A 19178-nucleotide genomic window follows, 5' to 3' on the forward strand; every position below is an offset into this window, starting at 1 on the left:
TATTTTATTTAGAATTACTGTGACTGTAGAACTTCAACTAACAAATATTTTAACTTGGCGAACGTTCCAATTTTTTAATAAGTGAATCCATTATACTTTCTTAACATCTGCTCTTAATAATCCCAAATGTTTTTGGTTTGTTCTACTTTCACATGAAGGTTTTTTTTTTTGTTTTTTTTTTTTATTGAATTCTTTTAAGCAATGGCATCATTATGCACAATGGTTGATTCTCACTTCCTGGAAGTTTCTGATAGAATGGGCATTGATTTTGATGAGAATTAGACTAGGAAACAAAGGAGAGTAAGTTTTAAAATATTTAGTTGTAAGACAAAATACTCTCTAAAAGATTAACACCATGACAGTAAATAGTAAAATTGCTGGCCAAATTATTTCTCATGTTTTAAAATTACCCTAAAATTGCATAGTCTGAATCATGTAGAGGACAGGAAAAGTTTTGAAACTGGGTACAAATTTCCTTTTGTCTTTTCTCCTAGTTCAGCAAATGTGTGACAATTTGGAAAACATGCCCTGTAAATTTATTGGAAAGTGAGTTTCTCAGTAATTCAAAACAAAAATGTAAGGCTTTCATCAACGTTGTTCCACAACACGCCATTCCTGTAACACTTGGCAGCTTTTGCTAAAGCAGAAAGCATTCAGGATCAGAGAGATTGGAAAAATAACTGAGTATATTCAGGTAGATCCACCAAATCCCATTGGGTTCTTTTGTTTTGAGTTTGTTTTCATACCTAAAGCATTTTATTGTAACAGGTATTTTAAATTAAGAAGGAGTTTGTCATTTAAAATCTGGCTTATTATTTAAAACCTGGTTATTTGCAAATGAAATCTCACTGTCAGCAGATGTCAAACTGGGATTCTGCACAAACCGAAATGTCATCTGGAAAATACATGGCACGATTCGGCACTGTGTGATCGCACAGAGTCTTTTGTTGGAAAACTATGCTTAGTTTTGGCGTGACACTGCACGAAAGATGCAAGCCACCTGGAAGGGGCACGGGAGAGAGAAACGGGAATGGCTGAGCATCTAGGCAATGTGACTCCAGGAAACATGTAGAGAGCAGCCTGTTTATTTGTAAGGAAGCGAGATGTGATAACAGACATAACATAACCTTCCTGCTGCAGAGAGGCGGTAAAGGATCTGTTCCTTTTGTCTGCTGGAGCAAAAAAGAAGTAATAGGCTACAACTGCAGCAGGAAAGATTTTCATTAGCGGAAGATGTTTTGCTTAAGGAAGATGTATAAAGTGTTTGGAGGAGTAAGCAGTGGGGGGCTGTGGAATTGCCACCACTGGAGGCTCAGAAGAACAGATGCACGAGTATCTGTCAGGAATAGCTGAGGTGATTGTCTCGGCTCTGTGGCAGACGCTTGGGATCCAATGACTCTTATGGTCTCCATGGAGCTCCCTGGGGGTGGGATAATCCTTCAATTTGTACCTCCACTGCTCAGCTCATTAAGAAAAGAAGAGTTTCAAACAAGATTTTAAAATATGTATTTAAATGAGCTACAAACAAGGTAGAACTGGAAGTGCACTTCCTTCAAAAGACATAAGTTCCAAGGGCTTGAGCATCAACTCAGCATAAATTAGGTGTTTGTTCAGCATAAGTAGTTTGATGGATCTAAAAGTTGTCTGCTCGAATGGTTTGAATCTGAGTTTTGCCTTTCAGCCTGTGTTTAAGCTATAGTAAGGGATGGTGTTATCGTTGAGCTGACCTTTTCCTTCCTATAGGTTAAATAGCTCTTCTTCCATGCTCAGGTTTCCCACCATATGAATTCGGTCAGTGCTGTCACACTTCTCCCTTTCACACCAACTCCTCCAGTTTATTCTTGTAAGGAAAGGTTAACATTAATTTTTCACTGTCTTTATCCCTATACTCCTTTTTCCTGCACATTCCACCAAGTGATTTTTTTCCCATCGAGATTCTGGTTTCTAACAGAAGACCTCCCAATTAACAGGCTCCTCCTGCATGCCTTTCCATGTAAATATAGCATTCACAATACCATTCTCAAACCTCTAAACACTGTCATTGCAATATATTCTATACCACTAACAGATCCTAGACATCTTAGAGAGCAAAAGCTCCAAATATTTTCACTGCTTTCATTCATTTATAAAACAGGAGGAAAGCGAAGTTTACATGCTTAACATTTAAATGAATGCAAAAGAGAGTTGTAACCCCCATACCCTGCTGATTCTTTGCATTTTAAATTCCTCCATCCCCAGCTGTTCCTCCATTAAGCCACAGGATTGTTTTGTCTCCGTTTCACTGCAGTCAGCTTCGTATCACACCGGGTTTCAGACCACAGCTTGGGAACTACCAAGCTAGATCTTCATGCGCCAGCAAAAACCATTGAATAACTGTCGAACAGTATTTCTTCACATATGGATGCGTGGAAAGAGTTAAGGAAAGTCCTCCCCCCACCTAGATTTAAATAAGATTTGTCTGGGATATATTTAAATGTGGAAAACTTGGAAGAAAGCTTAAGAAAACACTGTCAGACGAATGTCTTGAAGTGCCCGCGTTACAGCTGTGGAATATCTTCTTGTTGGTGAGAGGGTCTGCTAGGATTTGCAGATGAAAACTTTCCTTTGCAGCTCACTTGGGAGCCAGATGTATAGGGCTGGTGTGTTACTTTATCGACACTGTGAGGTGCACAGATGTACAGATAGGCTGAACCTGGAGTGTATGTTTAATGTTAACACAACATAATGGCAAACTTTAGATTGTTTCCTAAGGTACAAAATATTCCCCATACCCAATTACTCATCACTATGAAACGTACCGAACCCTGCAGAGCTTTCTGTTACCTTCTAACAACAATGGGGTTTATTCATTTGGGGGTACTGCAATGGACATCTGAATTCTGACTCTGAGACTCTTGGCTTCTCATGGTGCCTTCCAGCCTCAGTGATCCTATGATTTGTGAGCCATGGCATCGCTTTGGACTCATTAGCAGACAGCCTGTTTCCTCCAGGTTGGTGCACTCATTCATACATTAGACCCTGTATCAATCAAAAGAGATGCTTCAGACTCTCTCACTGCCAGAACTGTTGGTCATTTTATGTCCTTTAATTTCCAAGTTGCTTTTTGTAAGTGAGGCTTTTCACCATTAATAGTTAACTGGAGTAAAAAAACTATTTATTTTTTTTAATTGATTATTGCATGAAGTGTCTTCATCAAGGATTTCACCATGCTAGTCTATTGCACATCATCTCCAAGCTGGTATGTACCCCTTGCTTTTACGAGTTAGTCACTATTAACAGATTGCTGTGGTCTTGTGGGATTGGCACCCACTGGCCGGAACAGAGCTGCCTGTGGCGTAGACATCTGGCTCTGATAGAGGGCCATTAAGCTATCAGCTCACATTGCAGCATCATCCAGAGGAATTTGAATGGGATGGCAGAGAGAAAAGGTGGCCAGTGCAGAAAAAAACATCCACATCATAGCTCTTTCAGAAGGAGAAATCCTAGCATCGGTCTAAGGATTCTCTTTATCTGATTCAATAATTGGTTTAGATTAGCAATGTGTGATATTGCTGTTGAATTTTCATTTTCCTTTGGTTTCTTTTCCTTCCCTTATGCCTCTTTATTGCTTTCAGGTCCTCAGAAAATACCGGCAATACATCATAGCTGCAAACAAGCAAAGGCTCAGTGCCAGTCTCCTTCAGTTAATGAGAAATCGATACTCCAGAGCAACGTGCTCAGCACTGTCTCTTCCACTCTCCAGCACCCTAAAAGTTGATACAGCCATCTTCACAATTCATATCCAGGTAACCTCAGATATACAACTTTGATATCGATGTTTAGAAAACAGACAACTATCAACTTACTTTCTGAGAATAATGGTGAACTAGGTCTCATTCGAATAGCTTGGGCTCTTACCTATCGCACATTAAAGTTGGAAGAACCCACACTGAGGGTTCAAACTTGAATGGATTAGGCATAGGTATGCACAACAGGAATGGACATTTAGATGAATTCATAGAATCATGTAATCAGTAGGGTTGGAAGAGACCTCTAGGATCCCCCAATCCATCCCCACCATTCCCACTGCCTGTGTCCCTCAGTGCCACATCTCCACAGTTCTTGAACAGCTTCCAGAGATGGGGACTCTTCCTCCCACTTCCCTGGGCAGCCTGTGCCAATGCCTGATTGCTGCTTTTGTTAGAAGAACTCGTTTGTTCTCCTCAGTAAGTGCTGAAGAGTGACAAGTCTAGACACTCGTGTTTTGGTGGAAGAAAGGCTCTCTCTCGGCTCCCCTTCCCCACAGTTCTCCTCTTGAGCATCTGCCAGAGTTGTAGGTGGGGGGGAATATGTGTGTGCGCGTCTGCATGCAGTTCAGATGAGTATTCATTACTTTGTATTAAGATCAGAGTGATGTAGAATATCTTCCTCTTTGGCATAACAGTCATCTATGTAAAATGTTTCTGAGTAGGCACAGGGTCCTCCACCCTTCCCTTTTGATTTCTGTTTTTCATTTATTTTAACTTGATTGTGTTTGTGGCCATGAGCACATCCTTTTCTGCAGCTCTGAAGTTATGAGTTTTACCAGAACTGGAGAGCGGAGTCCTCCAATGGCTGCTCTGGGCTGTGGGGCACCAGACCAGTTTCCATGCGCTTATCTTTCCCCGTTTCTGCTCTCCCACTCATCCACCAGGAGCAGCTGCACTATTCATGTCTCGCCAGAAGAGAACGCAGGCAGACGGCTGTCAGGCTATGAATCAGTTTTTAAACCATGGTTTGAAGGGGAAGATTTTCGTTTTATTTCCCACTTGCAGAACAAAGAGCATCTGTTTTTGACGCTTATAGTTTTATGCTGATCTGGGAGTTTAACTTGCGATTACAGATTCCACGTGGGGGGAACTGAATTCAAATATCCAATAAAAAAATATTCTCCTGACATTTTTTAATCGATCGGGGCGCTGTGAAATTAAATCCATGTTATATACACGCACAAAAAAAATTTAAATGAGGATCGATATGTGTGGTTCTCTTTGGTCCTATAAATGGTGTGACTGGAAACACTGGGAGCAGATAGAATAGTTATTAGTTTTATTGTTTTGTGGAATTTGGAGACTGAGTGCTGAAGAATGAACAGACTTTGGCTTGAAAAGCGTCCGTGTGTGCTGCAGTAGTTAGGGGTAGAACGGTTTCTTGGACACACTGGGAATGAGGAGAGCCAAAAATGAGTCACATGGATGACTGCAGACATCACATTTAATTGTGCAATAATACTACAGCAAGCACAATTGGAGCAGGCTTGCTGACCTCACAGCTGAAAGCACTATTTAAGATCTGGCTACCAGATGTTCCAATAGGATCTAGCCAGCTGCTAGCGGAGGTTACCCCGAGTGTTTTAACAGGGAGTATTTACAGCCTAACAGTTCGGAAGAGATGATTGCGCTAATTTTCTTTTCTGCCCTGCTGTGGGACAAGGCTCAAGCATGGGGATTCAAGGATGGAGTGCTGCATAACTCTATTTGGCTAGGTAAGAAATAATTTAATCACGAATGTTTTACTGCCAGAGTGCCTGCATTTGTGGAACGGTATAAAAATAAACACTTAGCCGTACAAAAGTGAGCCAGGCATTCATGTGAGCAAAATCCTGCACTGAAACCGGCCATCATGTTAAATGAGTAACGACTGTAAGTTTTGTACTTAGGAGCTTGCTGGTTTTATTGTTGCTCCGAAATGCAGGAAAAAATAGTTATGGAATACTTCGTCTGAATGTGTTTTCCTAGAGCATGAGGCGAAGCGAAAAAAGTGTTAAATAGTAGTTGCTTCTAATGAAGGAAAATGTGGATGAAAAGAAACTTATGCCAAAGGAATGAATTATTTTCTGCATGAACATTTTTCACATGCCTGGGGTTCTCCATATGAAACTAAATGGTCTGGAAGTAATATCAATATATTTCCTAGGTTTCTAGGGAAGTGGGGAAATGTATATGTTTTGGCCGTTGGTCTGTTCACATCATTAAACAGTGGAGAGGAGATTCCAAAAGGACTATAGAAAATGCCATGGGAATAGTTTCTTATATCTCAAGTGAGTTTAAATGGCTCTCAGAGTTTTTATATAGGCTTCATAATTACCCAGTACAATAGAAAAACATATTCAAAATACAGTCCCATAAAACGTGCCAAAACAAATATATGCACTGAGTGCTCTGCCTGATAGACAAATATCTACAAACTCTTTCATCCTGTCTAGGATGCTGCATATTTCTTTAAGGATTTAAGGAATTCCTGCAGGCAGTCCTTGTTTCTGTGCGCTCAGATGTTTCATGTGGGACTGAGCTGCATTCATAGCTGGTGCAGAACCACGTGGCTCCAGTCTCTTCTCAGAGGACCATGTAAACTAAAGGGAACACGAAGGAGAAGCCATCTATGCTGTTTTCCATATGGCTGCACATTTTTAATGACTCTGAACTTTCTTTTAATGACTTCTGAACTTGAAACATGCCCAGTGTGTCCCATAGCTGCTGAAGGTGCTCAGGTGAGTGAAGACAGCTCAGCACCTTTCAGAGGAGATGCTCTTCCAATAAACTCTGGCAGAGGAGAGCTTTGTGGGAGAAGCAAAGCTTGCATCCTAGGCTAGACACAGGGAAGAGTTCAGCATGCACCGTGCCCCTTGCAGTCATGGCCAGAGAGTGGGTCCTGGGTGTTTTGTATGCAAATATTGGCGTATCTGTGTGACTGCTGCAACCAGTGCCCCCTGGGTGTGGGTGGAAGGGGCTTCTGCAACATAAACTGGTGATAACAGCCGTCAGCTAAGTAGTTTTACTTGGCAGGAATTGAAGTCAATTGGAAGAAACGCGTTCTAAATCTTTAAAATGAAGGAACAGAGAGTTAACAGGAATGAATACTAAGACGTTGTTTTGCTACACTCTAGCATTTTCAGCGAGAGTAAATAAAAATAAAGGGTAAGAGTTAAAACTGATGAGTTGCTCTAACAAAACAGACACTAAGTCTGGAAGCACAGTGTGCCCTTTGAAATAACCACTTTGCTTTCCATTCTGTTTTCCACTGAATCTCCTTTAAAAACGCACTATCTATTCTAATTACTGTAATAAAAATACTCCGATAAAACCCAAAATGCAGTTAAAAAAATTACCAATGGAATTCAGCAAAATTGCATACAAGTGAAGAAAAATTGGGCAAATTCACAGCCATCCAATTAATGCATCTTTTCTTTAAAAAAAGAAGTAATTTGAACAAGATGAGTAACCTCAATCTCATACTAACTACAGACGACCATTACAGCAAGACCCCCCTGTTAAATTAAACTTAGGAATGTGCAGTGGCATCTGAGCCTTGCTTATCTCCTTTTCTGATAAAGCACGATTGAGACCAGAGTGAAAATGAGGGGGTTTTCCATTTCACCTTTCTTCAACAAACCGGTAATACAAATGTCAAATCTTCTGCAAAGGTTAGTCTAGAAATGCTCACGTGTTGTACCTTTTTTTTTTCTGCATGTTACAAAAGATCTTTTGTTTTCTCAGTAAACACAGAGTCCTTCTGGAGCTGATTGCATTGCCATCCTGCTAATGTCTTTCTTGTGTGCATGGAATGTTATTGTTGCTCCTTTTTGAAACAAGTACGTTATAGCCAAAACTTATTGTAAACTGATGAGAGGATTGGAGCAGTCTTGTTCAGATATGCTCATACGCTCATTCAAGTGCCAGCAAGCAGGTTTGCAAGGGCAGCTCCTCCTCTTCAAGTATTCACAATTTCACCCCACTCACAGAGTGTGTTGGGGACATTCAGGGGCTGTACCTGCCCCATTCTCTGGAGCGCTCTGAGTGTGACTTTGTGCCATAAGACTACATGGCCGTCCTCCGCTTAAAGTTCAGTATTTTGTTTTCATCTTTGATACGTAGCAGTCTCATGCGTATTGAGGGCACTTTATTAGGCCAAGTCCTATACTTGCTGTGTTTGTGCAGAAGAGGTTGGCTGTGGTTTATTCTTACCAACCGCTGTGGGTGAGCGGAGGGTCAGTGTCCTTGCCAAATCCCGCTGCTTCTGGACCTCAAGGAGAGCCTCTAAGAAATGTGAGTCAGAAGAAACATGTCCCATCAGCAGTGCGACCTGTGATCTTTTGTGTTAGAAGCAAAGAAGAAAAATGAGTGGATAGAACGCTCCCAATAAACAGGTTTTCAGGCAAATAAAGAGCAGGATTAGCTGGAAATTCTGTGTTGTGCAGGAAGAGATTTCAGACAGGTCACATAAGGAGAGCAGTCTTCAGCCAGAATCAGAGAATCATTAAGGTTGGAAAAGCCCTCTGGGATCCCCAGCCCCAAACCCACCATGCCCACTGCCCACGTCCCTCAGTGCCACATCCCCACGGCTCTGGGACACTCCCAGGGATGGTGACCCCCCACTCCTTGCACAGCCTGTGCCAGTGCCTGACTGCTCTGCAGAGAAGAAACGTTTCCTAATATCCAACAGAATCCCCATCTACTGGGGAGATGCCCAGCTCAGGCCAAGGCACACCAGTATAGGAGCAGTGTGCATTTAGGGTAGGCTCATGCTTGTGTCTTTACCTGCACAACCATGAGATTGCCCCCATGTGTGTATTCAGATCTGCCTTTGCGTGGTTATGCATATGCATATAATGTATAATGTACGTATATTTAATGAGTGTTTTAAAAGTGTTGATAAGTACAGTGCTTTGACCTAGGTGTGGTTTTGCTGATGTAGCTTATCTTTCTGCATATTCCCTAATAGAATTAGCAGAGAGAGGAAAAAATGCCTGAGAGATCTGATCAGTTAATTAGGATATACTATTAGTTAATGCTCTCAGATTAAACGGTGACACACTGAGCCAGCAGCAGCTCTCAAGGCTTGGTGGAGTATCTGTGTGTGGTCCATCTTTCCAAAGGCTACTATTATCTTGTTCCAAAGGAGTAGCAAAGAGATGGGTGATTGTTCCCAGCAGGATCCCACCACCCACCCAGGCACTGTGGGTGCTGCTGTCAAGAGAGCAGCACTTGCAGAAACACTGAAGAGCAGATCTTTCCAGCAGTGTTCTGAAAAACAGGATGCCTGTCCATACCAGTGTTTTAGCAGCAGTAAATAGAGGTAGATGGATGCCTTTTGAAGGATTAGCATTGCAAACACTGTTGCCAGGAGGAACGGTCAGGAGAAGAACTCCCAGTGCAAAGGTTTTACCGTCAGCTCCAAGAGCAGTGTGACCGTGGTGGGTCCCTGGTGTCACACCCAGCAGAGAGGAGCAGAGTGCCCAGGTGGCTCCATGAGCACTTTTGCCAGCACCCATGCTGCCCAAAGCTTTCAGACTGCTCTTGCTGTACCTCGTGCAGAGGCAACAAGCCTTAGGATTGGGCTGCCCCTTGCTCCTTGACTCGTGCAGATGGTGCAGCTCAGCTAACCCAAGGGTCAAAGCCCGTGGGTTTCAACTCACTGTCAGTGCTCTTCAATTCACCTTTCAGTTCACTCAGCTACGAGCTGCAGCGATCAATAATCTCCAGGTTGTCCCTGGAGAGTGCAGCAGGGCTGAGTGCTGCGCTGTTTTCTGCAGTGCTCAAACTTCCAGTTCTTATGTGCTGAATTCAACACAATCATGATATAATGCAGGAGTGCCTGGGCTTGTCAGGTTGGATGCGATAGCCTATTAGTGAATGAATAATGAAACCTCCTACGCATCATTTTTTAATTTAAATAAGATTTAAAATATACGTATAGCTTACTATTATTCCCCAGCTGTTAGGTATTTTGACTCCTCTTTGCACTGGGACTGGCTTCTTGGGAAGGTTTCTCCCCAGCAATGTCATCCCGTGCCCATGCCAGCGACGCTCCCCGCGATGCTGCAGGAAGCAGCTCAGCCTGCCGAGCCTCCTGTCAGCAACAACTGACTTCCCCAGGCACCAGGCCAGGGACTGCTGCACTGCCAGACATCACTCTGTCTCTACGAAGGGGATCTCACCATTGCTAACCACAATTCAGTGGTGACCGTGTTCTTTTTTAAAAATACCCGAACCTAGCCAAAACTGCAGCATGTCACTAGTAGAGACATTCTTTTTTTCCCATGGCACCAGTAACTACTGTAAAAACGCTTCTTGTTTTGCTTCTTTTTTCATTCGCGTTGAGTAGCGACAGCTACAGACAGCCATTTTTCTCACATTAGGCTAAATATAAAAAAAAACCTAAACTGTTCAGATTAAATATGCGTGTATGTTCTGAGACAGATTTCTATACATATGGCATCAGGCAAGCGAAACAAGAAACGACTGCAAAACCTGTCGCAGCCCTGACAAGTTCTAAGCTTCCCTGGAAAGCTGCTTTATCATAGAATCATAGAATGGCTTGGGTTGAAAAGGACCTCAAAGATCATCGAGTCTCAACCCCCCTGCCGAGTGCAGGGTCGCCAACCACTAGACCAGGCTGCCCAGAGCCACGTCCAGCCTGGCCTTGAATGCTTCCAGGGACGGGGCATCCACAACCTCCCTGGGCAACCTGTTCCAGTGCGTCACCACCCTCTGTGTGAAAAACTTCCTCCTAATATCTAACCTACGTCTCCCCTGTCTCAGCTTAAAACCATTCCCCCTTGTCCTATCGCTATCCACCCTCACAAACAATCGATCCCCCTCCTGTTATGTTGAACCTCCAAAGAAAAAAAAAATGATGAAGAAAGTGTATTAATTTTCTGTGCGGCAGAAATGTCAGCCAGCAATTGTTCTGGTTCTGCCCTTTGTGACACAAGCTCAGATATTTTTATTTCCCGTTTTCATTCCCTTTAATTTCTGCCTCTCTTCGATCCAAGTAGCTCTGATTTCACTTCTCTGGAGACTGAAAACAAAGCTGTGATTCATCTTAGAAAAGCACCAAAGTTATATCCAAAAGTGTGAGAGCAGCCCAGAACGATAGGACGCGGGGAGCGGCGATGCCGACACCGGCCGAGCGTTCCCATAGCTACTGCTGGCTGAGCCGTCCCGTGGGACTCCTTCCCTGCATTTGCTGACTTTCCCTTCTTCAGAACCTTGCCAGGCTCTGACTAGCTCTATTGTTCAAGACTTCTGAACAAAACCAAACTCGTATGAAGATAGGCTGAAGGAGCTGGGCTGGTTCAGCCTGGAGAAGGGATGGCCCTGGGGAGACCTCACCAGCACTTGAGGGGAGCTTAGGAGCAGGAGGGAGAGTGACTTTGTACACGGTCAGATAGTGGTAGGACAAGGGGGAATGATTTTAAGCTAAAAGAGGAGAGGTTTAGGTTGGATGTTAGGGGAAATCCTTCACCTAGAGGCAGTGAGGCCCTGGCACTGCCCACAGCAGGGGTGTCCCTTCCAACCCAGCCACTCTAGGGTTCTATGATCTTTAAGGACCCTTCCAACCCAACCATTCTAGGGTTCTCTGATCTTTAAGGACCCTTCCAACCCAACCTTTCTAGGGTTCTATGATCTTTAAGGACCCTTCCAACCCAACCTTTCTAGGGTTCTCTGATCTTTAAGGACCCTTCCAACCCAACCACTCTAGGGTTCTATGATCTTTAAGGACCCTTCCAACCCAACCTCTCTAGGGTTCTATGATCTTTAAGGACCCTTCCAACCCAACCACTCTAGGGTTCTCTGATCTTTAAGGGCCCTTCCAACCCAAGCCATGCGGTGATTCTGAGATTCCATGAAACCTTTGGGTCAGGAGAGGTGCGCTTCCCCTTCACTTTGCAAACACTGCAGCTACTAGCTCAACATCTTTCTCTTCTCCCCTGGCCACCATCCAGATGTGCACGTCCTGGGGAGCCTGTGGGTGATGGGAGAGCATCCCGCAGCGTGGGCAGCTGGGACATGGTGCTGAAACCCTTTGTTGTTGGTCCCACAGAACGAGCAGCTGGGGTGTACCACCGGGAGTCACGCTTGGGGAAGTACCGGCTCACCTATGCAGAAGCAAAAGCCGTCTGTGAATACGAGGGAGGACACCTGGCCACCTACCAGCAGCTGGAGGCAGCGAGAAAAATAGGTTGGAAAAAAAATCACAGCTGCTTGCTTTTCACTTTTTCACTTGTTCCTAATGTCTTTGCTTTCCATGAATGTTATGAACTCTGGGACCAAGAGTAAACTCCCTGGGTATTTGTCTGAGTTGCACGCAATTTCCCCCCTCTGTAACAGAGCATGAGCGTGCCACCTACAGAGCTGCTGGGAAGCACCTGCACACAGTGCTGCACACCCCTGAGCTCGGGGTGCAGTACAGCCCCAAGTGCCGTGGGGCTGCAGGGGACGAGGCGTGCCATTTCCCAACCAGCAGCTGAGATGCATGTCTCAGCTCTGAGAAGGAATCACTGGTGTGCTCAGGGTGAACTGCATTTCTCTTTGATTCTTGATGAGGAAGGATTATTCATTCAGAGAATTAGGAAAACAATGGAAAATATCCTCTGCTCTAGAAACGTGCAGGCTACGCCGCTGAGTCAGAAGCTGGCTCTCAGCACCAGCACACATGGAGAAAGGGTACTTTTGTCTCTTCTGAGCAGCTCAGAGTCTGAGGACACCACAAATATGTTCCAGTTTGTCTCAGTGAAAACACGGAATTGGTCTCTACCAGACAGTGAATAACATTGCAATCTTTGGCTATTGTATTTAAGTTCTCAGCCACAAAGTGCATTAACAGGATCTAGTTGTTTGGCAATAAATACTTGAGGCATTGTAGGTATTTAAATTTAAATTAAAAGTATTTGAAGTACATACTTTGTTTCCTTAGCTATCTTCCATGTCTAGTATTTCATTCACTCTCAGATCTTAACATTGCAAATTGTTTCTTGAGATATGATTTAGTAAATTTGCATGACTTCAAAAGGGAAACAAAGAACACAGTTTATTCACTTACATAACTCATCCTGCGTGTAATTTGATTACAAATGCTGGTACAGCACTTAAATCACGCTACCCCGGAGACTGCATCGGCCATCTGCGTTTGATTTTGCTTTTCAAATGAAGAACCAATGATCATACTGTGGAGAACACGAAGCAATTTCACATTCTATGTTTAAAATTATCAACTCAAAATACTGTTCTTCCTGTAGTTCAACTTATATTAGGCCAATTACATCTAAGCCATCGATTGCCTCGAGTAAGACTTGAATAAAAAGCAGTTTCTTGCCTAGGATTGGTTTATCCCACTGATGCCACTTTTCCTCCCCGATGCAGGTTTCCACGTGTGTGCCGCTGGCTGGATGGCAAAGGGCAGAGTTGGTTACCCCATAGTAAAAGCTGGAGCCAACTGTGGTTTTGGAAGAACCGGGATTGTGGACTATGGGATTCGCCTCAACAGAAGCGAGAGATGGGATGCCTACTGCTACAACCCGAACGGTGTGTTTAGAAACAGCTCCTTGCTCCCTGGGTCTAAGACTGTGAGTGCTATGGGGCAGTGCAAAGGCTCTGAATGAGTTAGCTTCCTTACCAATAATCTGCTGTCCTCAAAGGGGACACACTGATCCGGGTTCATTTGGAACCTGGCACCAAGCCCCTCTGCTGTCCCCAGCAGCTGACGTGGCTCGCTCAGAGCACAGTAACTCTGCACTACTCTGTGCCGTGGGCAACTGGGCCTAGCCAAAGCCCCCCCCCAGAAACTAAGTGTAATGATACATTCTTGTTAATTAACAAGGTAAGTAATATTCCTAATGTGATCTTCTTTTGCATAAGGGCATTTACGTTTACTCTACAATTGCATATAAATACCTAATCTCAGGTGCTTAGCTGTTGAGCTAAGCTATTGGTCATAATATGCATTAAGCAAAAAATATATCTCCTATACAGTAAGCACATTTTCTTACCTCTGCAGCAAGATGGTAGCTTTGAAAACTAAAATCAGCCCTCACGATTATTGCCCTTTACTTGCCTTTTACATTATTCCTACATTGGGCATAAAGAATCATTATTGCTTTCAAAGTTCTCAGTCTTCCTGCTGCAAGCACTGCTGCTAAAAATTTGGAAGCAGACATGAGCATACAGAAAATAAAATCTAAAGAAATCCTTCCAGTTATCTTGGGTTTGTTAAAGCTTTTATTCCAAAAAAAAAATTACAATCCGCAAAAATCTGACTTACAATAGTTGCTGAGTTCTTTTTATTAGCCACACACTGGGGCACGAAGTTGAGCTATAATTGAACACTGCAAAGGTAGGGATGTGTGTTTTTATCTACATCAAAGAGCCTAAAGAGTCGTCAGGCTTCTCGGCAGTGTTGTGGCACAATGCAGTAACAATGCAACCTCAAGGGCTGGATGTGGCTGTCCAGATGACAAGTGGGAATCCGTACCTAAAGTAGACTGGAAAGTTGCATTCTCCAGTTATTTTATTTTTTTTTATTGTAAGCACACTTCTGGAGGGAAATAGGAGTGTGCACACAACCCTTTTGTTCCTGTTTACCAGCGTTCCCATGCATTTATAGCCATACGTACAGAAAAAAATGACATGGGAACCATTTTATAGATATTTTGCCTGTAAACAGGCAAAACATAAGGTTAACACTTGTTCCTTCTTTCTCGTGAATGAGATGGAACAGCTCTTGAAAACGAATGCCATGCCTGGCTCTGAGCCACCTGAGGACCTGGCTGCTGGCAGTGTGTGTGTGTATGTGTGTAATGAGGTGAGCAACGTGGGTCTCCGGAGCAGGTCTGGAGAAATGGCTCCAACATGAGTGAGAGGTCTTCACCAATGTGGGACATGTCTACATTCACCTCCATTCGCTGCTCCAATGACTGAAGTATCGACACGGCCACTGTGCCAGTTGATCTTGATGTCACTTCATGTAGCTGGGAAGATAGGACAAGCTGGCAGCAATAAGAAAAGGAAAATTCACTTTATGCTGTGCTTGGCTTCCCTGCTCTGTGCATTCTACCCTGGCTGGCAGAGCTGGAACTGGAGTTGTCAGTGACGTCTGTACAGCTGTGCACGTTGTGTTTGTGCTTGTGGGGTTTGAGCTTGTTTATGTGAGCAGGGCAGTTGTTAACCACATAGCTCTGTGGGGTGGGGGACACTCACAGATGTTCAGCACACTGAGAAAACTGTTAGACTACTGCGTTCATTATTACTGCACGTATGTCAGCCCAACTCCCTCCTCTGTCAGCCTTCCCCTCTGGGACTAGAGGTGGTTACTTTCCAAATGCTGTGTCTGGTTAGAGGACAAAGGGGAACCAGAGCTGCCAACACTCAGAGGACAGCCTGAGCCTCTCCTATTAGAAGGAAATGCATTCAAGCTGCTGCACAGACTGGCAGTTGTGTGGCTGCAGGTGGGAGGCAAGCAGCCTGGGGACAAAACCCCAACTGAAAGGATTCTCTGCTCTTCCATGAGGTGCTAAAGATGAGAGAACTGCTTGCCTGTCTGCAACACACCTCCATCTTCCATCCTGTAGCGGGGATACAAGGCAATGAATGGCAGCACTGACTTTTACAAGAGGGGTGGTTTGGTTTTCTTTTGTGGTTTTGGGTGCAAGACATGCTTTAAAGAGGTTTATGAAGAGGAAAGGATGAAGCTGGATGCCAGGGTGACTTTCAAGTACAGCCTTAAAGCTTACAGTTCAGCACAGTCTGAAACCCCAAATGCCTTTTACATCAAGCACTGAACTCTGGCCCAAAGTTCACAAAAGACAATGAAAGCTTTTCTCTGAATTCAGTGAGTTTGGGATTATGGCTGTTACTTCCGAAAAGCCAAAGCTAGGAATGACTGACATTTCTTGGGAATGCTGACTACTGAAATATATGGAGCATGCAACCACGCTGGCTGTCCCTGTGTGATTTTCTATGGTTCTGCTGCATGGAAGAGCTCAAAGCATTAAATCATCGCCGTATCCAAAATGAATACTTGGACTCTGATGTTTTTATTTTTCTCTTAGGAAAAGAATGTGGTGGAGTCTTCACGGATTCAAAACATGTTTTTAAGTCACCAGGCTACCCAAACGAGTATGAAAATGACCAAATTTGCTACTGGCATATCAGAGTAAAGTATGGACAGCGGATTCACCTACAGTTTCTGGAGTTTGATGTTGAAGATGACACTGCCTGTATGGCTGATTACTTGGAAATCTATGACAGCTATGATGACATCAGCGGTTTTGTGGGCAGGTAATTCCAGCTTTAATACACAAATAATCAAACGATTTAATCTGTTTTCTTTTTTTTTTTTTTTCCCATCCAGAATGTTACTTCAGAAAAGCACCATAATAGCTCGTCCAATTAGCACTTTTGTCATGCTAGTATCACTTGCAATAGCACCTGACTTGTCTTTCCTGGCAACTTACATCCTTTTTATTAACAGAAGAGCCTCAGAAAATTGTGCTTTGCCCTTTTCTGCTTGAAAAACTACATGAAAGACAGCTGTGAGACTGTGCAGCCAGCTGCTTATGGTGATGCTCTACCATTTTGCAGGAAGACCGAGCACTCTTAAAGAGCATTTTGTATTTTCTTTAATTGAAAGCCAGGAGGAGATGTGTTGAAGTGATACTAAAAATACATCTAGGTTTCTGTTTGCTTCAGAAGTCAAATATTTTGTAACAAAGGAAGAACAGGTGTTACATGTCATCTTTCTCATAAAATTTAGTTTGTCTCTTTGTTTCATTCTCTCCTTCCCTTCTTGTCATCTTTTTTCTTGTTCTTTAGCAGTGATATTTTTAGTATAAAGTTCCTCATTTTTTTTTCCAGGAGAAAAAGTAGAAAAAAGTGATAAAAATACTTCCCAATTCCTGCCACTTTTCGCAGCCTCTCTACAAATCATGTGTAGCAAAGCAAGGATACAGCCCATTTGATTCTCCTTTAGAGATCATTTTAGATGTTTTTCTTGACAAAGTTTTTTTTCCTTCCTTGAGCCTTCTTCTTTTCCTTAAGGCCTTGTTAAATGGCTTTTGTTCTTGTTTTGCATCATTTACTTCCTTCATATACTGAAAAACATTTCCTGCATTTTTCCCTCCCCAAAAAACAAAGCCTTTATTCCATGGTGTTGGCATCCAGCAGGGAACTGTGTGCACTGAGCACCTGCAACCATCTCTGCCCTGGGAGCCAAGCTCCAAAGGAAGGCACATGCAGAGAGCCGCTGTCATCAGGAGACATCCCCGAGCAGTGGGCAGGGCATTTCTGCTGTGTCCTTTAGTCACGGCCTTATTTATCCTTTTTGTTCCAGGTTTTGTGGAGATGAGTTGCCAGATGACATCATTAGCACAGGTAAAATATTTATACTCCTTATGGTTAAAGAAAATCAGCCCAAATCAACTTTTATCCCTACTTTCTAGTTATAAATGGGTAGGATGTCCAAAGACACAACCTCTGCTTCGTGACCAAGATGCTATTCCAAAGTGCCCGCATGCTCTTTCACCAACGCAGTTATTTTAAATGAAATGAAATTAAAAATAAATAAATAAACTAGTTAGAAGAATGAGCAGGGAGCAGCCTGCTGGCCTCGCAGAGGTAGCACACCCAAGGAGTTTTCACATAGGCAGCTTCGTGAAGCAGATCTGCCATCAGTAACCTAGTCCCAGCTGTGCGTGCAATCTTCTTGCATCACGTTTTCCAATTTGAAGAGTAAGGACTGCGAGAATAGTTCCGAAGCTGGTTGTAGAAATTATCCCACGTGTCAGTTTAAAGAGAAGTTCAGTGTGCCGTTTTGCTTTGCTAAAAGCACTGCGTTTGTCAAAGCTTGACCAGCCTGCGGGCTCTACTGACAATGGGAACTGGTGAAAATCTGCCTGCTTTTCCACGGGGCTGAGGGAACAACACTCCTCTGGGGCCCACAGCTCTATAAAGCATGCAGGCCAGGTAGCTTGCTGGAAAGACCTCAGTGTTTCAGGCTCCCCAGGAAGCCCCAAGTGCGCTGCACCATGGGGACCCTCCCTGCAAACCCTGGTGTCTGAGGGCAGCAGGAAAGCAGGGCAGCAAGAATAACTCTGAAATGTCACATTTTTACGCCATCCAAAACGTAACCTTTGCTTTTCTCGTCCTAGGCAATGTTATGACCTTGAAGTTTCTGTCAGACGCCTCAGTGACCGCTGGTGGTTTTCAAATTAGGTATGTTACGATGGACGTGCCTTCAAAGGCAGGTGATGGAAAGAACACGACCTCCCAAGGAAAAACAAACTTCTTATCAGGAAAGTTTGGTATTATCTGAGCAAAATAACTCGATACCCTCACTAGGAAACACGTTTTAGGACCCAATTCAGATACCTGTTTCTTCAGATCAGACAGGGACATACGGTCATTTTCTTCGTATCTTTCTGACTTTTTATTTTCTATACGTTTTGATAACAAAGTATACCAGGAAATAAATTATAAAATTTATTTTTAGATTACAAGTCCTGTAAAAAAAAAAAAAGAAGAAGAATGAAGAATTCATCGTTACCAAAGGCTGTAGAACTATTTTTGTATACAAACTGTTCCCTTTCCTCACTTCTTGCACCATTCGAACAAACCTTTTGTGCGACCAGTGTTTCAATTATTTTTGAACTCCTTATTTCCTTGGTTTTCACCTATTTATTTTTTAGACTGTTATTTTTATTGTAATTAACTCATTCCCTTTCAAAAGGCCTTCAAATTCAAAAGGCCTTTAGAGTCTGTTTGTTCTAAAGATACGTGAATTCATCCTGTGGATGGCCTGGCAGCCAGCCTGTATTAGCCTGAAGGTTGCAAAGAAGCACGAAAAGCACAGGCTCTGTCACAAAAACATTGTCATTTTCTTGTGAGATGACTCAGAAAGTACTCGACACATTTCTTCGGGCCCTCCTCATGCGGAGAAGAGATGGTCAGGTCTTTGCACTCGTCTGACGGCACTTGATGAAGAAACCAAAGGGAAGACGTGGTGATGGTGAGAAACTGGTGAGATGGAGCGCCAGAAGAAATTGCTACCAAGAAATCCGCTTGGAAGACACTGTTCTGATGCTGTGTGTTGTTTACATGGGTTTTAAGAAAGACTGTGCTACTTTGAATCGATAAACAGAAACCATTCCACATACGTTCTCACCTTCAGTCTAAATTCCGCGGTCTGAAGCAGCATTAAAGCTACCTCTGTTTTAACCTTGCCCCTTAGCCTCCAGTGGATTATTTTCATTACTGAGGGGAATCTCAGCTCAGATGTTTTAATTTTACTCCATCTTCGAGCTCTTATCGCTTTACCTTGGGGGTTTATCTCAGCTTTCCAGCTGAAACAAGAGCACAGGGCTGGATCAACCCTGCGTGCCCAGG

The 19178-nt window shown here is 43.4% G+C and overlaps 1 protein-coding gene across 1 annotated transcript; it reads left to right on the forward strand.

Annotated features, from left to right (window-relative positions):
* Positions 5075–19015, forward strand: TNFAIP6 (TNF alpha induced protein 6). Its single transcript, XM_021398865.1, has 6 exons — positions 5075–5503; positions 11845–11982; positions 13164–13325; positions 15848–16076; positions 17128–17168; positions 17945–19015. The coding sequence occupies exons 1-6, from the start codon at positions 5410–5412 to the stop codon at positions 18106–18108; spliced, it is 828 nt and encodes a 275-aa protein (XP_021254540.1). The 5' UTR covers positions 5075–5409; the 3' UTR covers positions 18109–19015.

The sequence above is a fragment of the Numida meleagris genome, chromosome 5 (genome assembly GCF_002078875.1).
Source record: "Numida meleagris isolate 19003 breed g44 Domestic line chromosome 5, NumMel1.0, whole genome shotgun sequence".
In the NCBI taxonomy this organism is placed as follows: Eukaryota; Metazoa; Chordata; class Aves; order Galliformes; family Numididae; genus Numida; species Numida meleagris.

What these genes read in the sequence shown, in the direction of transcription:
- TNFAIP6 (XM_021398865.1), top strand. Translation starts at nt 5,410, where the DNA reads ATGATTGCGCTAATTTTCTTTTCTGCCCTGCTGTGGGACAAGGCTCAA. An exon ending in GGAGGCAGCGAGAAAAATAG is followed by an intron (nt 11,983 to 13,163) that starts GTTGGAAAAAAA and finishes TCCCCGATGCAG; the next exon opens with GTTTCCACGTGTGTGCCGCT. An exon ending in CTACTGCTACAACCCGAACG is followed by an intron (nt 13,326 to 15,847) that starts GTGTGTTTAGAA and finishes TTTTTCTCTTAG; the next exon opens with GAAAAGAATGTGGTGGAGTC.